The sequence below is a fragment of the Pelophylax lessonae genome (assembly GCF_965119305.1).
Source record: "Pelophylax lessonae genome assembly, chromosome: 2".
Taxonomy (NCBI): Eukaryota; Metazoa; Chordata; class Amphibia; order Anura; family Ranidae; genus Pelophylax; species Pelophylax lessonae.
The window spans coordinates 328,800,275-328,816,944 of NC_138769.1; the positions used below are offsets into that span (position 1 = coordinate 328,800,275).

Genomic DNA, 16,670 nt, shown 5'->3' on the forward strand with positions numbered 1-16,670 from the left:
GGAATTATTTTGATACTTGATGATATAAAAGCATCTTTCTAACTCAATGCGTTTCGTAAGCCACTGCTCACTTCCTCAGATGTAGATGTGCATAGACATATCTAAAAAATATAGAATGTAAATTTGAAAATATACATTACAATGGCCAATGAGATATTAAAACTAAAGGGGCCCTGTTGGGAGACCCATACTTATAAGGCGACACTCCCATCTGGTGGCGGCAAGGCAATTCTGGTCCGGGACCTGAAGGTGCAGGATCAGAGACAATCCACTGGGGAATAAGTGGAGGGTGAGTGTGACATATGTATGTTACAAACAGTGTTGGGGGTAACGAGTTACAAAGTAACGGATTACAGTAACTACATTACTTTTTTAATTTTTAACTAGTTACAATACTAATATTGGTAACTACACTACATTACTAGGCTATAGGAGGTAACTACACTACTTTACTAGGCTATAGGAACGCGCTTTCCTGCGTTACCCAAGCCTTGCGATACAATCGTTATTTCGAAGAATAGAGAGGGATGAAGTTTATGACTTTTTGTTGCACTTTATGTTTTATTCTGTTTTTTCAGGTTTTGGCACTGCTCCCAAACCATAAGTGACAAGCACACCAAACTTGGGGAGCACATTAAGGGGACTCAGGACTGACACGGTAGATTACATAGGCAAGTTGGCCAGCCACAAAATAGGATATGTTGTAGTCCTCTCAGTTCTCTCTAGGTTTGCTGTCCCTGTCACTTATGGTTTAGGAGCAGTGCCATGTCAAGCTGACCAAGATTTCCCATAGACGCCAATGTTAGACAGGAAGCAGTGCCATGTCAAGTTGACCAAGCTGTGTCTGTACTCGCAAGTATACGTAAAGTGAGTGTATGTAAAATGGGGTATGCCTGTACAGCAAGGACATGAATATAGGGATAGAAGGGGAACGGATATCATCATGTATCAATATAATTGCAATTTTTATGCATGTATATTATCATGTAATCACTACTGATCGTTTTCGCACATGTATATGTACTCTATGTATGATGATTTTCCTTATCTTTAAATAAATTTGAACATATATTTACCCTATATCAAGTGGTTCTCCTCATTTAAAGTCCCAGGGCAATATTCTTATTTGCTGTATTCGTTTTACTCCATTGTATAGTGTGTCTAATTTATTCTTGTGGGCAAAAAATATCTGATTAGTTGTAGGGTAGTGGTGACTCTGAGTTGCACAGTATTACATCTAAAAAAAAGAATCTGTGTAGTACAGGCCTCGACAAAACCCGGGCGCCAGGTCGCATTTGCGACTAGAATTAGCGACCTGGCGCCTGGGGTGCCCTGCAGAAGGTGTCCTGTGATTTTTGCACGGACTTCCACGCACGGAGTGCACGGACTTCCGGGCCGTCCGAAAATTGAGGCCCCGGCTTTTCGGCCTACTTGAGATGAGAGGCTTCCAATGGGGAACTGGTGCCCTCTTGTGGTGGCCGGCAGTAATGACTGTTGTAATTACTGTTTCCACTGCCTGTTTGTTCACAATGCATTACCATCTCCCTGTCCAGTTAGTTACCTTTGACAGGGAGTGTGGTTATTTATTATTAATTTAATTTATTTTTTAAATGTAAAAACTAAATATTTTTTTCTTTTTTTTTATTATTAAAAAAAATAAAAAAATATATATTATTTTTTCCAATTATTATTATTAAAAAAAAAATATATATATATATATATATATATATATAATATTTTTTTTTATTTTTATTTTTTTTCCTCATCGCCATGCCACAGCCGAAGGCCCCTTTCACACGAGCTGTCTGATCAGGTCCGCCTGTCAGTTTTTCAGGCAGACCTGATCGGACCCTTCATTCTCCTCTATGGAGCAGTAATCTGCCGCCATCTGATCCTGTCCGCCAAAAGCAGATGGATGGTGGTTCTATTTTCTATCCATCCCGTGGATCTGATCAGATGGCATCGGATGAAAGAGACAGACAGTCTGTTTTCATCCAATTGCGCTAGAGGAGAGTGGGGTTCTAGTCGTATTTATGTGTAAATTTAGTATCCGTTTTTTTAAATAAAGCTTGGTTGTTAGTTTAAAAAAAAAAAACTGGCTCCTAACTTTTTTAGCTGGCTCCTAGATTTCAGGAAAATTTGTCAAGCCCTGGTGTAGTAGATCCCTGTCTACCGGATGTTCAACATATACTGCAACCACCTAAGTAATGTTTACAGTAGAGCTCCAGGGTATTTCCTAAATGCATTGCCTGACATTGTAAGGTCCACTCCCTCCATTCATAGATCACATTTCATTAATAGAGGCTATAACAAGACTTCAATGAATAGAGGAGGTGGGTGGAAAGGGTGGGCATAGTTAGGCACTTTTATTAAGTTCTGGTCACAGCTCTATCAGCTCTATTAACCCCAACTGCACTGAAAGATTATGACAGATGGGTTAGGGGGGCATTGGAGAAAGAAGATTTCAAGGAATGCAGAGCCAGCAGCACCAGGGACACGTCAGATTCATTTAAAGTATAGACCCATGTGCTGATATTATTTTTTTTAAATTTAATTTAGGCTTTAACCACTTTAGCCCTGGAGGATGTGGCTGCTTAATGACCAGGCCCCTTTTTTTAACTTGGCACTGCGTGAATTTAACTGACAATTGCGCGGTCAGGCAATGCTGTACCCAAACTAAATTGATGTCCTTTTTGTCTCCACAAACAGAGCTTTCTTTTGGTGGTAATTGATCACCTCTGCACTTTTTATTTTTTGCGATATTAATAAAAAAAGAGCGAAAATTTTGAGAAAAAATTGCATTTTCAACATGGTCTTTTAAAAAATATCCAATATACTCAATTTTTGTCATATATTTTGGCCAAAATGTATTTAGCTACATGTCTTTGACAAAATAAAAATCTCAGTAAACGTATTTTTATTGGTTTGCGCAAAAGTTATAGCGTCTACAAACTATGGTGTAAATACTGGAATTTATGCAGCTTTTACTTTCTGAAAGCCTATCTCATTTCATGAAGTGCTAAAATGGCAGGGCAGTACACCCCCCCCCCCCCCAAATTACCACTTTTTGGAAAGTAGACATCCTAAGGAATGTCCTGAGAGGCATGTTGAGCTCATTGAATATTTAATTGTTTTGTCACAGGTGTTTGAAAAATGACACAAGTTGTCATTGAAATTATATATTGCTCACGCATGCCATGGGTATATGTGTAATTACACCCCAAAATATATTCTGCTGCTTCTCCTGAGTACAGGGATACCACATGTGTGAGACTTTTTGGGAGCCTAGCTGTGTACCGGACCCCGAAAACCAATCACCACCTTCAGGTTTTCTAATGGCGTAAATTTTTGATTTCACTCCTCACTACCTATCACAGTTTCGGAGGCCCTGAAATTTCAAGATAGCATAACCCCCCCCCCCAATTACCCCATTTTGGAAAGTAGACACTCCAAGCTATTTGCTGAGAGGCATGGTGAGTCCATGGAATATTTTATATTTTGCCACAAGTTTTGGGGAAATTACATTTTTTTTATTTTTTATTTTTTTTAACACAAAGTTGTCACTAAAAGATACATTTCTCACACATGCCATGGGTATATGTGGAATGACACCCCAAAATACATTCTGCTGCTTCTCTGAGTACAGGGATACCACATGTGTGAGACTTTTTGGGAGCCTAGCTGTGTACGGGACCCCAAAAAACAATTTTTTCCAAAATTTCTGCGAAAAAAAAAAAACATTTTAATTTAATGCACAAATACACTATATAATTCCAAATTGTTTGGTAAAATGTAAAAGATGATCTTATGCCAAGTACATAGATACCAAACATGACATGCTTTAAAAATTGCGAACGCCTGTGCAGCGGCAACAACTACATATATTTTTAAAAGCCTTTAAAAGTCTTTACATGTTACCACTTTAGACTTACAGAGGAGGTCTGCTGCAAGAATTACTGCCCTCGACCTGGCGTTCGCGGTGATACCTCACATACATGCTGCAATTGCGGTTTACATATGACACTAGACCAACGCTAGTGGGGGGCTTGATTTTTTTTTTTTTTTATGTTATTTTGACACCTTTGCTTTCTTTTCTTTTTTTTTTTTTAATCATTTTTATTGTTATAGTGAATTTAAATATCCCCTATGATAGCAATCTGTAGTGATAGGTACTCTTTTTTTTTTTTTTTTTTTTTTTTAAATTAGCGTCTTTTAGACTCTAGATCTCTCCTCTGACCTTAACACACCTAACCACACCAAGATTGGTGTGATAAGATGCTTTCCCAATTAACCAATGGCTCTGTTTATTTCTGGTGAAACAGAAGCCATGAAATGCTCGTAGCTTCCGGTATCTTAGGCTGTAGAGATGATTGGAGCCATTCTCGTCTCCATTCAGCTCTATGGTTAGATAATTGAACCACCGACTTCACTCTCGGATTATCCGGTGGGACAGGAGAGCCCGAGAAAAACCGCAGAAGGCAGTGGGAGGGAGTCCCCTCCCACTGCTTGTAAAAGCAGTCTAGCGGCTAATTATCTGCTAGAATCGCTTTTACATGTAAGCCGACCGCTGGCTGTAAAAAACGATACCAAGATGATGCCTAAATCTGCAGGCATCATCCCGGTATAACCACTCAAAGTCCAGCAATGTACCAGTACATTGCTGGTCCTTGTTTGGCATATAGTGTGTTTTTTGTTTTTTTTCATGCAGCCTGTGGGCTCAATGAAAAAAAGAGAACCTAACAGACATCTTCGCAAGAAAATTGTGTAGTACACCCACCATTAGCCGCCCAAAACATTCAAACCCACTTTCTAATGATGGGTATACATGACAAAATTCCATGTATACCTAATGGAAATCACCTCCTACAGCGCTGCCATCAGAGATTTCCATATATGCTGAGCGCAAACGCTGTTTGTGTCAGAATATATAAAATCAGTGTGGCAGCTGACGAGTGTACCTGCAAGGCAAACTGGTTAACAATAGAATGAAAAACAATAACAAAGTACAGTAAAAGTACAGTAGGAAGAGTAGAAGTAGAAGAGCAGTGTAAGAACAGAAAAATAACTCAAACGACAACTATTTTTGGCTTTTTTATTTTATATTTTTTTTGTAATGTTTTTTGTATTTTTTTTTTTCTCTCAACTGCAACATTCCAGGTTAGGGTCTCTCGAAATGTCAATAGCCATCGAACATCTTTCGAGACCCTGTGTTAGTGTGCCCTGAACTGTGTCGTGCTGTACCCTATGCTAATACTCCACTAGTGTGGTAGCGTTGGAAACATTCCCCGATGCAGAGACCAGGTTGGTCAGGACAGAAGGGACAATAATAGCTGGTGTCACGCCTAAATCCGCGCCTGCTACAGACACAACATCTTCTTTGGGGGTGTCTTTGGGTAGGGGTATTCGGGAGGACATGACGAAAATGCCTCTCATGCAGCCGGCTCACTGCATCTGGTAGGGGAAGTTGGGCAGGAGCACCTCCTGGGTACAGGTAGGCTCCGATGATCTTTTCCTGGAATTCTCGGAAGGATCCAGCTCATCCTAACGCTTTGTATAGCACAAAGGCGTTCAGCATAGCCAATTGGAATAAATAAACAGACACTTTGTCTGGCTTTACAGGCAACTAAGTACGGCGCCAAAAGCTGGTCGTTAAGGTCCACCCCTCCCATATTAAGGTTATATTCGTGAACACAGAGGGGTTTTTCCAAAACACCAGTTGCAGTAGTAATTTGGACCGTCGTGTCTGCGTGAAGGGAGGACAGAATGAAAACATTCCGTGTATCCCTCCACTTCACTGCAAGCAATTTGTCCGTTTTCAAGCAGGCTCTTCCCCCCCCCCCCCCCCCCCGACTAAGATGGGAATTTACAAGCCGTTGGGGGAAGCCCCGGCGATTAGGTCGCACGGTGCAACATGCGCCAATTTGTAATTCTAGCAAGTGACTAAAAAGTGACACTCTTGTATAAAAATTGTCCACGTACAAATGGTACCCCTTTCCGAATAAGGGTGACACCAAGTCCCAAACTATCTTGCCGCTGCTCCCTATGTAGTCTGGGCAGTTGGGGGGCTCCACAGTGCTATCTTTTACCTCGTAAACCCGGAAACTAACTGTATAGCCTGCGGCCTTGTCACACAGCTTATACAGCTTGACCCTGTATCTGGCACGCTTGCTTGGGAGATACTGCTTCATAGCAAGGCGGCCAGTAAACTTAATCAGGGACTCATCAACGCAGACAACAAGGCTGCAAACCGCTGATTGAAGTGGTTTACGAGGGGCCGCATTTTGTGGAGCCGGTCATATTCATGGTCTCCCCGAGGACGACAGATTTCATTGTCTTTGAAGTGCATGAACCGCAGAATTTGCTTGTATCTCGCCCTAGACATGGAAGCAGAGAACACGCGCAAATGGTGAATTGGGTTAGTGGACCAATATAACCACAACTCACTCTTTTTGGTTATGCCCATGTTGAAAGAAAGGCCCAGAAAGGTTTTAAACTTGGAAACCGTTATAGGTTTCCAGCCGAATGGTCTGGTAAGGGGCGAATTTGGGTTGGTGGCGATTAATTAACCAGCATATAAATTGCTTTGGTCCACAATAGATCTGAAAAGATCTTCCGTGATAAATAGCTCAAAAAAATTCAGGGGAGTAAAATTGGCTGTTTCCACGTGGATTCCAGGTTGGGCAGTGAATGGGGGGGGGGGGGGGGGGGGAGTACAGGCGCTGTAGTATCAGTGAGCTGCCAATTAGGATATGCCAGCGCATCAGGGAGGGCACTATGGGCTCTACGGGCCTGTCTTAGAATTTGCTGTGGCTGCGGGCCACTACTTGTGCTAGCCACCGCACCAGCTTGAACTGCACTTATGGGACTCTCCACATCACCAAGTGATACTGAAGTGCTGGTTGTTCTAGGTCCAGGGTGTACTAGGCCGCTGGTGCTTGCAAGTTCACCAGAAGGTTGAGCGGCACTAGTACCAACACTCTGCTCCATACGAGCACCCTGCAATTCCTTCATTCCATTAGCAACTCCAGAATGGGGTCGGGTATGCCTGATCTTAACAGGGACCCATCCGTCGTCTGAGCTATCTGCCAGGGAGCCACTGCTCTCTTCAGGTTCGTATACTGACCCTGATTCTGCCAGTGAGGCTTCCCCATCACTCTCATCTGACATGGTCAGTATACTGTAGGCCTCTGCACTACTGTACCACCATTTGGTCAATTTAGCAAATAAATTTACAGGTACAGTACTGTGACTCACAGGTAAAAAAGCACCTGGTAGTCAAGGACTATTTCAACCGCTACCAAAAAAAAAACTGCTAGTGCTAGCAGGGATCAGGCCTGACTCTGCTAACACAGCGGTTTTGTGTGTTTTGGGTTTTTTGGAAGTGACAGTAATCAATGGATTACTGCACTTGCCTGGGTGGGGTGGGGTGGGGTGGGCGGAGGGGCTAAACGCAGGTGCTGGCAGGAATCAGTGCTGATGGTGCAAACACCGCGTTTTGGGAACACTAAACTATGGGGACGCTAGTATAGTTCTGATCAGATCAGATATTGATCTGTTCAAACACTACAATAGTAATATGTGTGTATGTGGTAATCAAGGGGTTAACTAATATTTCTAACTATGCGCCGGGGATCTGCGCTGTCCTAAACTGACGCTAACTAATGTCACCTGTGACAGTGATCAGAAAAAAACTGTACACTATAAAAGTGACACTGTGACAGGGCAATGCAGGTGTTAACTGGGGGTGATCAGGGGGTTAAATCTTTATTGGGGGGGTGGCGGGTATCCTAAGCTTAAAAGTAACGGTCGCAAGCGCTAAACCAAGTCACAAGCCACACTAATACAGAAATATAGGCAAATGGTATATACTGTCTATAGTGTTCAATGTGACAGGGGGTGTAGGGGTTAACTGGGGGTGATCAGGGGGTGAAATCTTTATTGGGGGGGTGGCAGGGACCCTAAACCTACTTGGGACAGAAATGAACTCGCTAGCGCTAACTGAAGTCACAATCACACTATCACAGTAATACAGAAAACCACTATATTACCTGTATATAGTGTGCAATGTGACAGGGGGAAAGGGGTTAACTGGGGGTGATCAGGGGGGTTTCAGGGGGTTAAATCTTTATGGGGGGGTGGCGGATATCCTAAGCCTAAAAGGAACGGTCGCAAGCGCTAAACCAAGTCACACTAATACATATACTATATACTGTATACAGTGTGTGATGTGACAAGGGGTGTAGGGGTTAACTGGGAGGTGATCGGGGGTTAAATGTGCCTATCTACGTGTGTGTGTGTGGGTGGGTGCTTGGTGCAGTACTCACGGTTTTGAGCCTCTCTCTCCTCTCGATGAATCCAAAAAGGATTTTTGGAGGAGAGAGCGGTTCATTTCTGTGCCAATATTTACATTACACAGGTACGTTTCTGATTGGCAGGACAGATCAACAGGTCCAGGCCAAAAATCATTGGCCTTGACCTGATGACTGATCTGTTCTGAACCCAATCAGACCATCAGCGGGGCCAGGGGCGCGTGGGAGCGAGCGACGTAGGGCTACGTCGCTTTGTCCAGCAGTGGCTGAGTGCCGCAGTAAATGTACGGTGGGCGGGGCTGAAGTGGTTAAAGGAAGCTAAAGCTTTGGAAGTGTTTCTGGAACCATGGAAGTAAGTTCATAAGTAACCCAAGGGGCCCAAATCTTAGAAAATTTGCCATGAGGATCTTACAGAATGCTGGATACCTTTTCAATAATCCATAAAAACACAAAGAGACAGGTTTTGACTTCATGTAAGGGGAGGGATTGTGATTTCCATACTGAGGCTATAGTTTGTTTTGTGGCTAGAAAAGATTCATGTGGCCAATTTCTGTTGCTGTTTAAATAGCGCAACGGTCTTATCACGTGGGAGAGCTATCTATTGGTTGCACAGTATTCTTAAGCTGGCCATTTATAGATCAAATCTCGGCTGGTTTAGAAGGGACTAGCTGAAATTTGATCCATTTATGGGCAGGCTGGTTGTACTAAATCCATTGATTATATTCAGTACTACCAGCATGTCGTTTTTTTTTTTTTTTTTTTTCTGCATGTGATTGTATTCTGCCAGTGGGGAAGGCTCCCCGCTGGCCGAACACAAAAGCACCAAGGGAGAGAATCGAGGAAAGAAAATTGCATAATCTATGGCCTGCTTTACATGGAGTGAAATGTATGAGTTCAAAAACTTTAGACCAGAATGTGGTGACAAAAGGAAACGTCCACCAATTATGCTCAACATCACTAACCCTATTGCAACTCTCAAAATGCTCATTCAAGGCAGTTGGTAAGGATAAGTTACCTTAGACAGGACACTTTGGTTTCACAAAAGAAAGTCCGTTATATTGCTGTAATCTTTAATGAGCATCATTAGTTAACTAGTTTGCAGTTTTGAAATATCCAGTTAGGTAAAGATGAAACAATATCTGCAATACAGTATTGTTCAAGGAAGATTGGCCACAGCTTCTGCTTAGAGGTTACTACTGACATGAGAGCTCTGTAGTCGGTGCATAGCATTTGATGCACTTTTAGTGGTACATTTCAGCCTATACTATGCAGAATAAGCATTTGAATAACTTGCATTAAATGTTTAAACTGCCATGAAAGCAATACTGTAGGAAGACAGTATTGGTCTTACTTACAAAGGAGTGTACTTAAATGTGGACTATGTTAACAGGTACAGTGTAAGCCGTTCTGTGGAGACTCACATGTCCGGGACATTGAAAAGTTCAGCTTCACACACAAAGGTAAGGCCAACCAGCTGGAGAAAGAAAGAACCCACATCAAGGAATAACCTGACCAAGCCACTAAATTTTACTCAATTCACTAAAATTGATTAAAGTTATTTGAATACCATTTGAAAAGTTTGGGTATGGAATTCTTTTTTAGTATTTAAAGTATAAGCAAAGGCAACTTTTTTTTTTTTTTTTTTTTTTTTAGTTTTGGATAGAGGGAAGATAGATTAGATTCCTTGTCAGTTTTTATTGTGGTCTGTAGACCCATTATAGAGATTCATACTCTATATGTCCTGTTACCATTATCATTGAAAGTAAAACAAATCTTACATTTTTGGTTGTCCCCAGAAAAGTAATCGAGGGGAAATCTTCCAATAGTGACACTAATTCTGATGACCTGGGGGTCCCCAAGGAATTCCCTTATTTTGCAGGGATTTCCTCTCAATTAGTATTTGGCTATGGGACAGGAAGTAAAGGTAAATCTCCCCAATGGGGCACAGATGGCAAAAATAAACCTTACAGGGGTAATAGCACTCCCTTTCAAATTGAAAAAAAAAGTTTTGCCATTTAGTTCTACGTTGCCTATTAAAAAAATGTTATATAATAAAAAAGTGTAATGATGATAATTTGTATTCTTTTTAGATAAGACAAATTGTTTTCCTGCTTTTTTCAATACACCCCTCCCCAAAACTCGCACATATTGCCAGCCTGACGATCATGGTATTTTAAGGATTGATAACCTATACAATAATTATTGTGAACTGGCTTTTACAATCCAAAATATCTAAAAAATAGAGGCTTAAGGTAATTTGAAAACATGTTTTTTGATTTTTCTTCAGCTGAGAATAAAGAGGGTTGAATTGGCACTCATAAGTTGAAAAAAAAATATGTTTTTGCACTGTGCTGTAGCTGAACAGTATGGTTAAGCATAAAGCTTTATTTTTAAGCAGAACTAAACCCTGCAGGATACACGCCGAAACCTTCGAGTGATACAACGGTTACATCCCACGCCAGCCACTAGTCCTCTTTCCCCAAGTGCTGGTTTTTCGGCCTCCTGGTTAGCTGGCAAGGAATGACCTCTTTCTGCACATGTGCACGGGAGTCAGTCATGCTGGCACAGTTGAAGTGTGCTGGGAATGCATAATGAGCTACATGTGCGCAGCTCTGTGTGCATTCAGTAGAAGATTACGTGCAGGAAGATAAGTTTATGTTATTTTAGAGGAGACACAGCATGCCTCTTCTGAAATCAATAGCTGTCTGCTCGCAGTTTTAAAAAATGTAGATTTAAGCTGGCCATACACTAGCCGAAAAATCATTCGAAACTCATTTTCGAAAAACGAAAAATCGGCCGTGAGATCAGACGATCGTACCATCATGTAATGACCGAATTTCAAACGATAAATCGTTCAATGGACCTTTTTCATTCAGTTAGTCACATATGCCTAGTGCAAACAGTTCGGCCAAGAAGCACATTAACCTTTCCATTTATCGTTCGTTCATTCGGCAGAATTTTCCAAACTGTTCCTTCGATTTTTCGGCTCTGAAAAGTTAAAAACAATTTTCTATTTGTGCCCATTGACTGGACGAAAAACGAACGATCGGACCAAATGACAGATCTTCGAAAGATTTTTCGGCTAGTATATGGCCAGCATTAGTTTGACTTTAAGACAAAGAAAATGTAGAGCATTGCCAAAGCTTTTTTTAAATTTTTCTTCAGTTATCAGAACCTGTTTTATTTTCAAAATTTTCCAAAAGAATAAAATCGGTGTACCAGAGATAGTTAGATCCGAACTGGGAACTGATCCACTGGAAACACTATTTACTTGAGACTAGACTACAGCAGAAAAGGGAATAATCTTTAGAGCCTCCACAGATAATGTAAGGCTTCTGTATAATAAAACTAACTGTTGTGTGTGTGTGTGTTTATTTTTTTTATATTATATTTATATTTTTATTTTTTTATTTAATAGGAGAATATTGCACCAAATCCTTTGGCAAAAGAGGAGTTAAACCTCCTGGCACAGCTAATGGGTGGTATGGAACTGAAGAAGCCCTCCAGTGCTGACCACATCTTCCGTTTAAACCTTTTCACCAATGATGAAGAAGAGGAGTAAGTGGGAGATTATTCCTCTTAATGTCCTAAAATATCAGGAGAAAACTGTTTCAGGACATCATAACAGGCATGAATATTGTGGTGTGAGCTTTTTTTGAAGCCCGCAGTGCTGTGTGCAAAAAACAAAACACCAAAATGAACGAAAAAAGTGCATGTGAAGGTACACACAAAAGTGCACTAGGCTATGTCAATGGTCCCCTTCCAAAGAGGAAGGACCCCTCCCTGGCCCCCAGGGCACAAGTTCTCTGAAGGCACACTCAGGTTCACCTAACCAAAAGGCCCAGCAGACCCCGCTTCGGATGATCAGCTTAAGACTACCAAACGAGTAATAAGCGGGGGGCTCTGCCAAAGAGGGTCCCACCAAGGAAGGGTAGGAAGGAACCTGATGCCCACACATCCACCCCTTAGACATCAGGGCAGGCCCGAAGACCCACATTCTACAATCCTGAGTGAAAAGCAGGCACAAAAATAAGTGCAGTGCCATACAAAGTGAGAACAAAGAATTACTAAAAATTGCTTATGTACTAGACCAGGGATCCTCAAACTACGGCCCTCCGGCTGTTGGTGAACTACAAAATCCATGAGGCATTGTAAAACTCTGACATTCACAGACATTACTAGGGCATGATGGGAATTTTAGTTCCTGAACAACTGGAGGGCCATAGATTTAAGACCCCTGTACTAAACAATGGCTAGGCCTTGATTGATGTAATGCTGCATACAAAATGCAGTTTATATATATTTGTGATTTTAGGATTATTAACCTTTTATATAAGAATAATTTTTAGAAAGATATAAACTTTCTGACAGTAACAAGTATGTTATAGGGTAATGTGACTGTTATTCAGCTGTTACATCTTTCTTTTGACATGTAAAAAGGCAAGCAGCACTGACGAGACCAGAGGAGCTGTCTTACAAAGTGATCAACATTGAAGCCAGTGAAGTAAGTGAAGAGTTAACAGTGATGGAGCTATTGTATTGTGTTGCCTCTTGTGAACTCTTGAGTATTCCCAAGTTTCTCCAGGCTCCCCAAAAGAAAGCTACAGGGACTATAACAAATTACATGTTTTCTAAATGTAAGCAATATTTTCTCCAAGTTGTTCAGTTATGTTTCAACCAATATTAAAGCAGTAAAAAATATATCTTATCCATGTGACCAACTACTTTTTTCTTTATGATAAAAGAGAGTTTGGCCCTGCTACGTTATGAGTATTTAATGGTTCATAGGAGGTTATTGATAAAGGACCACGGTACCCTTACTTTGTATACCACAGGACATCACTGAAACCCCCCCCCCCCTTAAATCAGGGTCCCCTGTCGGAGTCCCCCCCTCACCTCAGAGTCCTCTTGAGAGCAGACCCTCACCTTGGGGCCCCCGCCAGAGCTGCCCCTCACCTTGGGGCCCCCGCCAGAGCCACCCCTCTCCTTGGTGCCCCCACCAGAGCCGCCCTTTAACTCAGGGCCCCCACCAGAGCCGCCCCTCACCTCAGGGCCCCCGTCAAAGCCGCACCTCACCTCAGGGCCCCCGCAAGAGCTGCCCCTTACATTGGGGCCCCCGCCAGAGCCGCCCCCTACCTCAGAGCCACCGCCAGAGAAACCCCTTACCTCAGGGTCTCTGTCAGAGTCACCCTTCACCTCAGAGTCGTAGTGAGAGCAGCCTTTTACCTCAGGGCCCCGTCACTTTTTACACCAGAGTCCCCTGTCAGAGGCACCCCTCAACTCAGGGTACTCGTGAGAGCAACCTATTACCTCAGGCTCCCGCCAGAGCTGCCTTTCACCTCAGGGCCCCTGCCACAGCTGCCCCTAACCTCAGGGCCCCCATCAGAGTCATCCCTCACCTCAAAGTCCTCGTGAGGGAATCCTCTTACATCAGTGTCTCCGTCAGAGTCGCCCTTTACACCAGGATCCCCCTGCCAGATCTGCCCCCTACCTCAGGACCCCTGCCAGATCTGCCCCCCTACCTCAGGGCCCCCGCCAGATCTGCCCCCTACCTCAGGGCCCCTGCCAGATCTGCCCCCTACCTCAGGGCCCCCATCAGAGCCGTTCCTTACCTCAGGGCCCCCGTCAGAGCCGCCCCTTCCATCAGGGCCCCCGTCAGAGTTTCCCTTAGAGTCCATGATGGGGGAGCCCTGCTTTTAGAGCCTTAAGTAAATTACATTTATAAAGCACACAAACATACTTTATAACTGTGCTGGAGAAGGTTTGAATAAAAAAGTAATTGTATAGCCACAGTAAGCAAAGAATTTTAGGTCACTTTTAAGAGATAGAATGCTTTTATAGTTGTAATTTTGGTGTTAAACAAATTTTCCATTTACCTTTTCAGGATCAGGAGAGAAATAAAGAGCTTTCTCGCATTATGGGAGAGTTTCAATCCGAGGAGACATTGGTACAGATTACCAGCAAAGGAGATGATCTTCTAGCGCTAATGGATGGGCTGTGATGGCAAAAAGAAGCTTTTTAATTTCTGCCTAGTCTAATATTGATAATATAATTTATATTTCTCAAATACTGGGATGGTGACTGTTTACCATGTGAAAACAGAAACTGCTCTATTTCATGTAATGGTAATAGTTCTGATAACAAGCCGAACAATGCAGCTTGTATAAAAATAAAGTGACAGGTCACTTTTATATTTGTAACATTTGTAATATTGATGTGTATATATGTATGTCTATGAATATATTTTTTCTGGACATTTGACATCTTCTCTTTTTTTTTGTGATTCACAAAGAGACCTGTATCAAGTTTTGCACATCACATCATCTTATGATGTTTACCATATTTATTTGTGGATTGGGTTGGTTAGGCAGTCATCTTTATAACCCTTAAGTTACCTCTAAGGCTCTGTTCACACCTAGGAGATTTGAATCGCCACGATTCTGCCCACGATTCCAGAATCACAGCAAAACGCAGGACCCATTTGCGATGCCATCATTTCTTAGTGGTACCCCAAACACGGTGCGATTTTGCCACGATTGTCGAGCGACAAAGCGCTCTAAAATAGCAGCACAAATCCCAACGCCAAACGCTTCTGGCTCTGTGCCACGATTTGGTACATAACCTTCTTTGGAGCGTTTTCTAAAGCAGAGGGAGGTCCATGCAAATGAATAGTGCCGCTCCAAAAATGCTCCACACAAAAGCAAAAGGTGTGAATGGAGCCTAAATCTTTGAAGTGTGAAACATCAACTTAGCATTTTTAAAATGCATTTGGGACAGATAATAGTCACTTTACTAGGCTTCCTGCTTACAGTATTTGGCGGGAATGTACGTGCTTAGCCACAGACAGCCAACAATAGTAGTATCAAACTGAAAAGGGAATTTCATGCATGGTCAAGCATTATGAATGAAAATTAAGATTAGCTAAGATGGTTGCTGGTGAGACAGTGCTGGGTGTTGTTTTTTTTTTTTTTTTTTTCTAAAATTTGTCATTTCTCATATTCTGTTAGGAACCCCGATTTCTGCCTTACATTCTGTCATCTTCCCATGTTGACCAATTCAGTAAATATATTTGTTCTCTTTCCTGCCAGTCAGAAAAAAATCTGGGAAAGACTGACACATGAACAACACATGATTATGCCTTTGTTTTTAGTTGGTACCAGTTATTTCATGTAAATTGTATTTTTATGGCATTTATTGAAGATTTTAAAATAAGTATCATGGTTTCCAAATTTAAAACAAAAGTAAAAGATGAAGGCTTAAAAAAAAAAAAAAAAACTATTGCCCGATGCAGTTATCCATCGTGGAACTCGACCAATAGGAGGGTAGAACAAGTAAAACCAGCTTTGTGTACTGTTAGTAAGTGTCAGAATTTGTATATTAGATTAAAGAACAAAAAAGTAATGTGCAGCTTACCAGTCCTAAGGCTTTATTCACATTTGAGCATTTTGTAGCCCAAAGCTCCAAAATGCTGGAGGAGGGAAAAAAAAAATCTATTTTTCTCTTTGGAGATGGTTTACATCTCCACTCCAAGTCGCCTGAGGCCACCAAAAGCTCAATGAGTTTTGGAACTTCTTTTATAAGTCAATTTGGGCATGTTGATGCATTCCCCCATAGAAATGCATTTCAATGCACGATTTGTGCATTTTGTTGCACGTTTTTGAGCATCTTTTTGCTCAAATGCAGTAATTAAATAAAAAAAGTAATAATAAATAAAATAAATGATAATTAAATTAAATGCTAACAATAAATACATAATATAAATAATAATAGGTCAAATGGATAACAATAATAATAAATGAATACATAAATTAACCCCTAGCCCTTACAAAAACCCTGAAAATAATATTAATAATAGATAGTAAATAAATATTAATAACTCAAAGCGGTTGAAAAAGCTCAAAAATATAGTAACAAATGATGAAAAGATTATATTAAAAATGGCAAAGCTCAAAACTGCTTTAAAAATGCTGTACAAAAACTGACAAGAAAATGCACAAAAAATACTGAAAGGCAATGCTAGGGTGTGAATACAGCCTAAAGATGGCTGTGTACGTTTTCATTTTTCAGGTTTAGAACATTTTTGGTAAAAACAGAAATACCTGTTCATCTTGGCAGTAATGCACTATCCTCATCACTTCCTGTTAGCGTAATGGAAAGTACAAATTGTCTTGTAAATGACTATTCCCTTGATGTCCCCCCACCCCCATATAATAGGGATGAACTAGGGTAGACATGTTTGAAGTCCAGCCTGAGTGCTAACCATGGCTTCCACCATAGATACAGTGGAGGAGTAAGCGTAGCCAACCAGGGACAGGAAGTGTAGTTTGTTACAGTGAAACTAGGTGAAATTAATAATAGAAA

General features: G+C 41.5%; 1 protein-coding gene across 1 annotated transcript in view; it reads left to right on the plus strand.

Moving 5' to 3' along the window:
* Positions 1 to 14,735, plus strand: part of OSCP1 (organic solute carrier partner 1) — a 68,387-nt gene extending 53,652 nt beyond the window's left edge. The window contains exons 8-11 of the mRNA XM_082244716.1: positions 9,700 to 9,769; positions 11,728 to 11,867; positions 12,750 to 12,813; positions 14,194 to 14,735. Coding sequence (XP_082100842.1) covers positions 9,700 to 9,769; positions 11,728 to 11,867; positions 12,750 to 12,813; positions 14,194 to 14,310 — 391 coding nt within the window. The 3' untranslated portion in view covers positions 14,311 to 14,735. The remainder of the gene's footprint in view (positions 1 to 9,699; positions 9,770 to 11,727; positions 11,868 to 12,749; positions 12,814 to 14,193) is intronic.
* Positions 14,736 to 16,670: the final 1,935 nt, after the last annotated feature.